The 11973-nt window shown below is 50.6% G+C and overlaps 1 protein-coding gene across 2 annotated transcripts in view; it reads right to left on the reverse strand.

Annotated features, from left to right (window-relative positions):
• Positions 1 to 11869, reverse strand: part of SLC8A2 (solute carrier family 8 (sodium/calcium exchanger), member 2) — a 58131-nt gene extending 46262 nt beyond the window's left edge. The window contains exons 1-2 of one of the 2 annotated variants that reach the window (XM_006898637.1): positions 11802 to 11869; positions 6813 to 7503 (exon numbers count right to left, since the gene is read on the reverse strand). In XM_006898637.1, coding sequence (XP_006898699.1) covers positions 6813 to 7487 — 675 coding nt within the window. In that variant the 5' untranslated portion in view covers positions 7488 to 7503; positions 11802 to 11869. Of the gene's footprint in view, positions 1 to 6812; positions 7504 to 11801 lie in introns of those variants that run through there. The other variant, XM_006898636.1, reaches the window with a different exon arrangement.
• Positions 11870 to 11973: the final 104 nt, after the last annotated feature.

An 11973-nucleotide genomic window follows, 5' to 3' on the forward strand; every position in this document is an offset into this window, starting at 1 on the left:
TCAAAGGTTCAAATCCACCAGCGGCTCCACAGAAGAAAGATGGGCAGTCGCATCCTGTGTGATTAAACTGCCTCTGATCACACGCTGGAGGGTCAGCTATGAATCGATTCCACTGCAACTCCACACAACAACAACAACTACGATGACGTTCCTTGGAAAGAGATATCATGCTTGGAAAGGTGGAAGGTCAGCGAAGGAGAGGAAGACCCTCAGTGAGAGAGACTGACACAGTGACTGTAAAAATGGACTTGACTAGGAAGATGGCGCCGAAAGTGAAGAAGGAGGCCCCTGCCCCTCCCCAAACTGAAGCCAAAGCAAAGGCATTAAAGGCCAAGAAGGCGTCCTGAAGGGACATCCACAGCCACAAAAAAAAGATCCACACATCACCCACCTTCCGGCGGCCTAAGACTCTGAGACTCTGAAGGCAGCCCAGATACCCCCGGAAGAGCGCCCCCAGGAGAAACAAGCTTGACCACTCTGCCATCATCAAGTCTCCCCTGACCACTGAGTCAGCCACAAAGAAGACAGAAGATAACAACACACTTGTGTTCACTGTGGATGTCAAGGCCAACAAGCACCAAATCAAACACGCTGTAAAGAAGCTCTATGACATTGATGTGGCCAAGGTCAACACCTTGATCAGGCCTGATGGAGAGAAGAAGGCGTAAGTTCGACTTGCTCCTGACTATGATGCTTCTGATGTTGCCAACAAAATTGGGATCATCTAAACGGAGTTCAGCTGGTTGATTCTAAATACAAATTTTTCTCACCAAAAAAAAAAGGACTTGAAAGGAGCTCTGGTGGTCTAGTGGCAAGAAGCTGCAATGCAATCCCAGAGGCGCATGGTTCAAATCCACCAGATGCTCTGCTGGAGAAGGAGAGGGCAATATCCTCCTGACCCAGTCAGATCCGATTTGATGGTACACACACACAAAAGTAATACAATAAAATGAACTTTAAAAAAAAATGGACTTGAGCTTATCAGAGGGAGTTAGGAAGACACAGGCCAGGGCGGAGTTCAGATCTGCTATTCATAGAGTCACCACAAGTCACAGTTGACTTGAAGGCCACTAACACCCACAAAAACAAACCATGAGAGAATAAATTTCTGTTGAAGCTATCTGCTTGTGGGATTATTGCTAAAGCAGCATTAAACAGCTAAGAAACTAATCAATCAGCAAGAACCAAACTCTCCACCGTATGCCTATCTGCTCATCAGGGCAGTTCCCAGGGAGGCTTCTCCACTCTGAACGGAGGCGAGACTTGAACCCAGACCCTCCGGTTCCACAGCCCATGTACCCAACCCTGAGGGTCTATGATCTCTCTTATGATCCAAGTATTTCAGAGTGGGATGGAAACCTTGCCGGGTCCTCTGTCAGTCTCACCTCTTCTGTGTTTTATTAACCTCCTTGCTGCAATCTGAGTAGTATCTAAGGATAATTACCACTAAAGGGAATGTAGAGAAAATATTTGCTATGAATGGATGCACTGGGTATGACCAATCAGCAGGGACTGATCTACCAGCTCAACTCCGTCTTATCGTTCAGGCGTGAAAAACTGAAGCCCAGAGAGGGTAGAGCTTTGCTGATGGCAACACAGCAATTCGGGGAGGGAGGAGAAATCCAGAGTGGGAACCTGGTTCTCTCACTCCTTCCTGCATCAGGGAGGAGTTAGGAGCCATCTTCGTCAAACTCTTGATTCTCCCAGATCTGTGAAAATGTCTCCTATAGACATATATCCTTTCATATTTTACTACACTTCACAGATACTGTGTGTTTTACAAATAGAAACTTTGTAACAACTCAGCATCCAGCAAGTGTGGCAGCAGGTGGGGCCATTTTTCTGACAGCAAGTGTTCACTTAACATCTCTGTATCATATTTTAGTAATTCTCACAATGTTTCAAGCATTTTTATAGTGCTATTGCAGTGGGAGGAAGACCCTCGATGAGATGGATTGATCCTGTCACTGGGGTAATAGAGATAGGCATGTCAGAGACAATAAGATTGGCAAAGGACAGAGCAGGGTTTAGAGCTATTGTACATAGGGTCGTTATAAGTCACAAGCAACTCGATGGCACATAATAACAACAATTGCAGTGGCATCCACTTTCTAAACAACTTGCCTCTGGAAACTCTATGAACTTTGATAAATGTCGATAGTTGTAGAAGGGCTTCAGGCCTTTCGTTCATAGGGTCGCTATGAGTCGTGCTCAACTCGAAGTTGTTAACAACAACCTTGTACTCAGTAGAGTACAAAAAAGCCAGGACCCACTGCTGTGGATTCAGTCCTGATTCATGTGGACCTTTCCAGCTCTTTCCAAAGCTGTAAATCTTTACAGGAGGATATTGTCCAACTTTTCTCAAAAGAGAAGCTGGTGGATTTGAACTACTGACATGTGAGTTAGCAGCCCAATACGTAATACACTATTCTGTCACAGTCCCTTTGTGGTTGTTGCTCTGTGCCTTCAAATCCCCTGTGATTCACAGCGACCCTGTTGTACACAACAGCTCTGAACCCTGCTCTATCCTGAGCCAAGCTCAAGGTCTCCCTCACATCTACTCCCCTTAGGCCAGTCACTGTGTCAATCCATCTCATCCGGGGTCTTCCTCTCCTGCGCTGACCCTTCCAAGCATGACGTCCTTCTCCAAGGACTGGTCCCTCCTGGCAATGTGGTCCCTTTATATACCCTCCAAACAAATGCAAATTCAGTGCTACTGAGTCAGAATTGACTTATAGCAAACTCTCCTCAGTGGGCTTCCTAGGCTGGAATCCACACAGGCAATTGACTCCTAGTAGACTGCAGGCTAGGTAGCTCTGGTGGCCTAGTGGTAAGGAATTGGGCTGCTAACCCAGAGGTATGCGGTTCAAATCTCTATGTTCCATAGAGAAAGATGCACAATCTCAGCCTGTGTAATTTATGACCTCTCAAAACCCACTGGGTGTGAGTTGAGTCTACATTGGTGGTGCATAACAACAGATTACAAAACTAGTGTAAACACAACTTTTATATATATGTACTCAACAACAACAACAACAGCAACAGCAACAAAAAACCAACACAGATCCGCTACTCGTGAGTCAATTCTGATGCCTGGTGATTTTTTTTTGAATGAATTTTTCTTTTGCACAAAGGCTTTTTACCTTTCTTAAATTACTATTTTTTATTGATATTTTAATGAAAGTTTATAGAGAACTCATTCATTATTGCACATTTTCCTCCCTGCCCCCCTTTGCTTTTCTCTTTGGAAAAAAAAATCTTTCATTGTTGTACAATTTCCCACCCCCACTCCCTTGGTGATTCTTTATCAGGTTTTGAAATCTGTAAATCTTAGGAGGAGACTGGCCAGCTTTCTCTTGCAGAGTGAGTTTGAACTGCTGGTCTTTCAGTCAGCAGCACAACGTTTAATCCACCGTGCCACCAGGGCTCAAAATCACTGCTCTTAAGTAGAAATGGACTCAAAGCAGACCCTCTGTTGGGTTCCTAAGACCGTAACTTGCACAGATTTCCTATCTTTCTCCCACAGAGCTGGGGGGTGGGGGGATTTGAACAGCAGGAGAGGCGTGGCCTTTGGGCCATCAACGAAACCCTCTATGGACTGGGCCATCAGATGTCAAAAAAAAAAGTGTCAGATTCACTCGACAGCAATATTTGCTTCATTGTAGCTGCCTGGAACCAAACCCACAATTATCTCCCAGGCGTGGCTGTGCGCTGGTCACTGTATTCTTCCCAGGGGGATCCTTCCTCCCTGGCGTTGCTTGGCCACCGTGATCTGTGTTTCATTTTCTCCCACTTTCATCCCTTCAGCTTTCCTCCCAGGAAAACATCTCCTCCACCCCTCTTCCTACGCCACATCTCACTCACCATGGTGGCTAGAATTCTTTTTCACAGCCATTTAAGCACCATCCTTTCCACCAGCACACGAGAACTCTGGCACATGTGTTAACACTGTGCGCCGTGGCAGCCAGGAAGCACAGTGCTCCATCAGCTGCAGTCACATTTTCTCGCCCTCTCTTCTCCCTGTCTTGGGAGGCTCCTCTCTTCCCTCTTCCTCACTGTGGTTCCTGATCTCTCAGGTCTGCCTTTACTATAACACCTACAACGCACGTTTATGCCTCTAGCTTCAATTCCTGCTTGGGGAGAAACTCACTTAATGGTCAGAACTATGACAGAAAACACAGACATTTAGCACAGACTTATGAATGAATCCTAGGTCCCCATAAACAAATGATGCATGCACGAGAATGAATTCAGCCTAGTTCATGAATAAATTATCCAAACTCTCGGGTGGCTGCTGTAAGGTTATGAGAAAGAAATCAGGCAAATGTTTTCAAGGAAGACTGCAGTATGCAGGTTGAGATGCTGGGTAAAGAGGCAACTAATTATGCAAATGCAAGCGTAAATTATGCAGCTGCGGTTGGAAACTTTGCCTCACTGTAGCGATAAATTATGCAATGTGGTCACTGGGTTTATACCTCCGACGGATGGCATGTGAGTATAAATTACACTGAAGTAGCATAAATGATCCCAATATCAGAAATCAGGGATAAATAATGAATGAATTATGCAAAGCAAGCCGGTGACTCCGGCCAAAGACGGTGCCGGATTAGAAGCAGATGCGACCATGGCTCCTTACAAGATCCATTATACAAATCACACCGGGTCACCCAAACTGTACCACCCTGGTCAGGAAACACCAGGCTGGATTATGCAAGCGGAGCGTGAATTATTCAGAAGGGGGGCTGTCTGATGGTAGGAGCAGGAATAAATTATGCAGAAGGCAGGGAGGGAGAGAAGACACGTGAGCACACCTGGCCAATACCTGCTGGGCTGGGAAGTGCAGCCTGCAGCATCCAGACCACAGCAGCTCCGCTACGATGTGTGCGCCCCTGTGAGACTGAAAAGGGGACCCTTCTGGGTGTTTATGTTACACACCAGCGGCCCCCTCTGAGCAGATGAGCCCCTCCTGCCAGGGTCTGCAGCATCATCCGGAGACACAAGTTGAGGAGTGAGGGCTGGACTCGAGCTTTGACTCGGCCTCCTTCAGCCCAACACTGTTGTGCGGTGTGCGATCTGTGTAACGGCACCTGGCCGCCCTCAGATGTGAACACGTATTGACAGAAATACACAAGTTCTCCAAGCCCGGGAGCCCCTTACTATGGATTCTATGCACGCATGCGCACACACACACGTACACATACGCATCATAGAGGAAGTCTGTGGGTCTCACACACACACACACACGCATCATAGAGGAAGTCTGTGGGTCACACATACACACACACACACATCATAGAGGAAGTCTGTGGGTCTCTCTCACACACACACGCATCATAGAGGAAGTCTGTGGGTCTCTCACACACACACGCACATCATAGAGGAAGTCTGGGTCTCACACACACACACGCATCATAGAGGAAGTCTGTGGGTCTTACACACACACGTGTGCACATCATAGAGGAAGTCTGTGGGTCTCTCTCACACACACACATGCATGCGCATCATAGAGGAACTCTGTGGGTCACACACACACTCATCATAGAGGAAGTCTATGGGTCTTACACATACATGCATCATAGAGGAACTCTGTGGGTCTTACACACACACACGCGCTCATCATAGAGGAAGTCTGTGGGTCTCACACACACACGCACACACACGCCGCATCATAGCAGAAGTCTGTGGGTCTCTCTCTCTCTCACACACACACACACACACACACGCATCATAGAGGAAGTCTGTGGGTCTCTCACACACATGCACACACACGCATCATAGAGGAAGTCTGTGGGTCTCTCTCTCTCTCACACACACACACACACACGCATCATAGAGGAAGTCTGTGGGTCTCTCTCTCTCACACACACACACACACACATCATAGAGGAAGTCTGTGGGTCTCTCACACACATGCACACACACGCATCATAGAGGAAGTCTGTGGGTCTCACACACATACGCACACGCATCATAGAGGAAGTCTGGGTCTTACACATACATGCATCATAGAGGAAGTCTGTGGTCTCACACACACACACACACACGCATCATAGAGGAACTCTGCTGGTCACACACACACACACACTCATCATAGAGGAAGTCTATGGGTCTTACACATACATGCATCATAGAGGAACTCTGTGGGTCTTACATACACACATGCACGCATCATGGAGGAAGTCTGTGGGTCTCACACACACGCATCATAGAGGAAGCCTGTGGGTCTCACACACACACGCATCATAGAGGAAGTCTGTGGGTCTCACACACATACGCACACGCATCATAGAGGAAGTCTGGGTCTCACACACACACGCATCATAGAGGAAGTCTGTGGGTCTCTCACACACACACACACACGCACATCATAGAAGAAGTCTGTGGGTCATACACACACACACACACACTCATCATAGAGGAAATCTGTGGGTCTTTGCTCAGCCCCCACTTTCTCTCCTATTCCCAATGCCACAGGCACTGCACAACCTCCACAATCATACTTAACGGCTCTTAGGTGTGTGACCTGACTGTGCAGTTTTGCGAAGAACAAGCCTGTCCACGTCTAGGGATCCCTCTTGTGCATTTTGTAGACACACGAGTATCAGGGCATCTGCTGCTCCTTCCTCAGCTCCACCTCGCCTGCTTGACTCAGTGCCATCTTGTGCAGTGCACAACCTGAGCAACCGTGCCTGAGCACATAGAGGCCAGCACGCGTTTGTGCAATTACACAGGCTCCCCAAGCCCAGAGAGCCACCCCTTTTTTTAGATTCTGCAGATGCACTGGGGAAGGAGGTCCCCGGGTCCTTGCTCACCTGCACCACGCCCGGAGAGAAGACGGCAAGGATGAGATAAAGCCAGACATAGGCGAAGATGCTCCAGGAGGCGGTGACGAAAAAAACTCGCAGGTGTTTGATCTTGCGGCTCTCCCCGGCCGGGATGACGTAGACGCACACGGCGATGACCACGAACATGTTGAAGGCGGCGCTGCCCACGATGGTGCCGGGGCCTAGCTCACCCGCCTGGAAGTTGTGGCCACAGACCTCGATGACTGACAGCAGGATCTCGGGCGCCGAGGAGCCCAGGGCCATGAGCGTGAGGTTGGACACAGTCTCGTTCCAGATGCGCACGGTCCCCACGCTGGTCTCGCCGTTGGCCTTGGTGATGGTGATCTCCTTCTCTTTGGACGTGATGACCTCGATGGATGCCATGAAGCGGTCGGCAATGATGGACACGCCCAGGAACATGTAGACCATGGCCACAAAGTAGACCACGGCCCGTGCCACCTTGTCACCCAGAGATGGGTCATCAGGCTCCCACACAGGCAGCAGGACCCCCGGCTGGCAGCGGTTGGAGCCCTGGCAGCCCCCTGTGCTGGCTTCGCTGTCATTGGTGGGTGGAGTCGATGGGAAGGGGGTCGGAGTGGCCATCCCCGAGCAGGGGGGAGCCCCCAAGAGGAGTGCGACCCCCACCAAGGCCAGGGGAGCCATGGGGGGTGCCAGAGTCCTGTGAAGGGGAAAGGAAGTTCGGTGAGTTGAGCAAATCCTTCCACATCAAGCTGAGTGAAGGCTTGTGAAGTGGAGAATGGGAGGGAAGTTGAGGATCAGTGCAGGGAGGATGGGAATGAAAAGAAAGACATACAGAGCCAGAGAGACACAGAGGAAGCCAGACAGAGTGCCAGAGAGAAAAAGCACAGAAAGAACAAGACAGACAGGAATTGGGAAAAAAGTTTGGCTCTCTCTCTATGGCAGTTAAACATCACGACCCAGCAATTCTGCTGCTTGGTATGCACCCCGGAGAAACACCGCCATATGCTCACCAAAAAGATGCATCCAAGAATGTTCACAGTGTCTTTATTTTTAATCACTGCAATCTGGGAACACCCCCAGCAGCAGTCAAATGGAATCAACAGGCGACCCGGGAAACACGCTAATGGAATACTATGCAACTGTGAAAAAGCAGAGGCTTCTTGACTGTCTCAGCAATGACACAGATGAGTCTAACATGCATGGCAACAGATGAATGAAGCCAGGCACAAAAAAACACAGACTGTATCACTAGGGGTGGGTGGGTGTTGGAAGTTGGGGGGCCCTAAACTCCTATGGCCACTGCCCAGTGGTTTGGGCTGTGACAGATGTTATGGCATCAGTCTTGGCCAGGTAGAGGTGAAAGGAGCTGATGGAGGGTGTCTTGCTCACACACGGGGAAGGGGGTCCAAAACATCCCATCCTTTGTGACAGTGTCAGAAGTCTCTCTGTCTCCAGTCTCCTGGGTCTTTGAACCTTTTCTAGATTTAGAGAAATTGCACAACTTTTTGCAGCAGCTGAGATATACAAGGCCCTGTGTTCATTGTTTTTGTCCTGTTTTGAGGCAGCAGCTGGGATATACAAGGCCCTGTGTTCATTGTTTTTTGTCCCAGTTTGGGGCGTGTGGCTCTCTACTGTTTCCATACTTGTCTCCCTGCTTCTGATCTTGAGTTCAAGCAGCTGTTTCTTCAACTCATCTGCTGTGTACTGTCGAGTTGGAATCAACTCATAGCTGATCTTCCAATGGGTTTTCAGAAGAGGTTTCCCCACCCCCTTTCCCTCTGTCCTATCTCCCACCTTCTCTGCCTCACTTGCTCTGATCCAGTCACACTTTCAGGTCTCTGGTCCTCATCCAGCCCCAAACTGACCTCTTGAGCTCAGTATCATTGTGCAGTGCACAGCCTGGGCAACCACACCTGGTGGCCTTTAGTTGTGAGCACGCATTTAAGCAAGTGCACAAGGTCTCCAGAACTTGTAGACACATCTGCGCCAAGAAGGTGGAAACCTAAACTGCTCACAGGCTCCTCACCAAATACTAGATGCATTTCTGCCTCAGGGCTCTGGTCTATGCTGTTCCCTTTCCTGAAACGCTTTTTTCCCAACGACCCACAAACCTGACTCTCTCTGCTCCTCCAAGTCTCCAGGTGTCATCTTCTCAATTCTCCCTACTCGGACCATCCTCCTCCAAATGATAGAATTGCCCTCAAGAAGATCCTGCCCATTTCACAGATGGGAAGATCAAGGCTCAGCGAGTGAAAATAACTTGCCAATGTCACACAGCACCAACTCTGTGCTTACAAGTTGTAAGTAGCTTCTTAAAAAAAAACAAAAAAACGGAAATAAAGAGCAAAGGAGGCATCCCCTAATGCTCTGTGACCCCCCCCCATTTACCCTCACTTTGCCACGTGATTCCCATTTCTGTCTGAAAAGTTCTCCTCAAAGTCTGATAACCTTTGCCTAACATCCTCCCTACATACACATATACCCACAGAGGTTGGGAGCTGGTGCCTGTGGGAGAGAGAAGTGGATCACTGGCAGAATGTCCTGGGAGAGAGAGAGAGAGAGAGAGAGAGAGAGAGAGAGAGAGAGAGAGAGAGTGTGTGTGTGTGTGTGTGTGTGAGAGAGAGAGAGAGAGAGTGTGTGTGTGTGTGTGTGTGTGTGTGTGAAAGAGAGAGAGAGAGATAGTGGGCGGGGGAGAAGGGTGATTCTTAAAGGGCCACCACACAATTAGCCCTCTTGGCAAGGCCTCTAATGATACACTAATTAGCAGCCCCCTAATTAGCAACGACTTACGCATAATTACAAACCCACCAGGAAACAAAGCAAAGACTCCAGATCTCTCTTGTCTGCCTCCCTCCCTCCCTCCTTCTCTCTTTTCAGGAGAAACAGGGCCACCTGGGAGGCAAAAATTCCCCTTAAGTATTTAATGGACTCTCTCTGGGAGTGGCTATGACCTGGGAAGTCCTCCCTTGAGTCTAGCCATCTGTCCCTCCTGCTGCAGTCCTCAAGGGAGACCTGATGGGAGTTCTCGTGGCAGCAGCCCAATTCAATCCCTTTTCCTGCAGAAACCCAGTTTGCTGTCACAGGGGCCTTGGCAAAGGAAGGGTCAAGGAGAGAACAAACTGGATAAATATTTGTGAAACGAACAACGAAGAGGGCTGAAGCCCGGAATGGTCAGACTGCTGCCACGGAGGCCCTGCCCACCAGCAGCCCTGAAACCTAATCCAGGCTTAGAGTCAGGGGCAAAGGGATCAGGTTGAGCCCAGGGTGGGCTCGTGGTGGGCAGATGGCGGGCACCAGCTCCTCGTCCCTGAGAGGTGGAGACATCCCCTGAGCCATCTCGTTCCAGGCCAGCTGGGTCAGTGGCAAACATCCCCCGTCCGCCTCAGAGTCGGGGAGCTCCAATTCACAGAGGGGTGCTTCTGGCTGGGGTGGATCTCTGCCCCCAAACCTGCTACCCCAGGAAAGGTGGGTGTTGGTTCTGTGTTTCTAGTGGGAGCCGGGGTCCCCCCACCCACACTGGCCCTGGGACGGATGTGTGAGACGGGAAACAAGGACTTCCGAAGCACACCCACTCAGAGCTCACAATCACAAGATGTCCCTGCCTGAGGACCGAACACCCTTCCAGAGTGTAAGGACACAGAGAGATCATTCTGGTCACTGGGGGGTAAACCGAGGCCCAGAGGGAGAAAAAGGCTCAGCCAAGTACTCCACTTCAAATCAGAGATAACAATGTCCGCAATCTCTTAAACCCACCTGCGTGTTCCACCCCCGTGAGTATTGTCACTACACACGTGGGTGCCCTGGTCTGCAGCCCCGGAGATACCTTGCACACAGCACAACCTTAGACCCGCCACAGCCACAGGCTCACACATGCTGCCTACCCCTGCCTCTCGCCCACTTTCTCTGACAGGGCCCTCCGGATGCCCAGGGCCCTCCTGGAGTCCCGGAGGGGTAGGGGAGCTTTGGAAATCCACCCCCAGTTGGCAATATGTCCGAGGCTGGCATGCTGTGAGAGCCATGGAGGTGAGGCTGAGGAAAGGACTGGCCTGGAAGGAGAAAGGCACCTGCTACTTGTCACAAGGACGAACGAACGGAGAACATGCAGCAAGCAGTAAGGAAGTTAGACTACCAGAAGGACCAGCCTGGACTAGAGGAAGAGGGAGGAGGCTGCAGAAAGGACTGGTCCCATCTCCACAGCAAAGGATACAGACTGGCTTCAGAATCTCAGAAACGAGGAGAAGGAGAGAAGGCCAAACAGAAGGAAGGTGAGGAATTTGGGGGGATCCCGGGTCTTCTGGGGGAGCTCACTGTAGGGGGGTCTTCCTACAATCTTTCTCTGTTGGGGGGGGGTGGAGATAAAGGTGTGTAGGAGGAGCTGTTTTTTGGCTTCCAGAGAGAGAGAGAGAGAGAAGGAAAGAGAAACAGAGACAGAGAGAGCCAGAGACAGAGAGACATGCAGGGTAATGATATGAAGAGATCCGCAGAGACAGAACAGAGACAGACGCGGACTGAAGCAGAGATAAAGGTACCCACAGAGATAGTGAAAGAGAGGGCGCCGACAGAGACACACAGGAGAGAACCGGTGACAGACGAGAGATGGAGAGAGAGACAGGGAGACACTTGGGGTCCGCAAGACCCCTGGGCGCTGTGGAGACAGAGAGATGAGACCCAGACACAGGAAGGCGGGGGCGGAGGTGGAGAATGGGGGGAAAGGGGGGGCTGCCCCAGACCGGAGTGGGGGTGGGGTGTTCTCACCCCCTCGGCTTCCAGGAGGCACCCCTTCCTCAGCCTCTGTTCCCCCCCTGGAGCGCAGGAGAGGTTGAGCGTGTTAGAGGTGCCACCCCACTGAGGGGGTCCTGCTGCCCGGGATATACAGCACCCCTGAACAAGATCAAAGGAAACTGGATCCCAGCTCGTCAAGCCTGCCAGGGGAAACACCGTCCCCCTCCCTCCAACCTCCTCCTCCTCCTCCACCAAGCTGGGGGGGTCTCTTACCTGCGGCTACAGCCTGGAGCAGGTCCCCCCAGGACTGGGCTGGCAGTGGTGGGTGACTCCGCCCGAGAAAGAGAGCAGAGAGAGAGGCAGAGAGGAAAAGAGAGAGAAGGGGAGAGAGAGAGAGAAGCTGGAGACTGTGCGGGAGAGCAGGGGCTGGAGGGAGGAGGAGGGG

This window comes from Elephantulus edwardii, unplaced genomic scaffold (genome assembly GCF_000299155.1).
Source record: "Elephantulus edwardii isolate Elephantulus edwardi_28Jun2011 unplaced genomic scaffold, EleEdw1.0 scaffold00236, whole genome shotgun sequence".
NCBI lineage: Eukaryota > Metazoa > Chordata > Mammalia > Macroscelidea > Macroscelididae > Elephantulus > Elephantulus edwardii.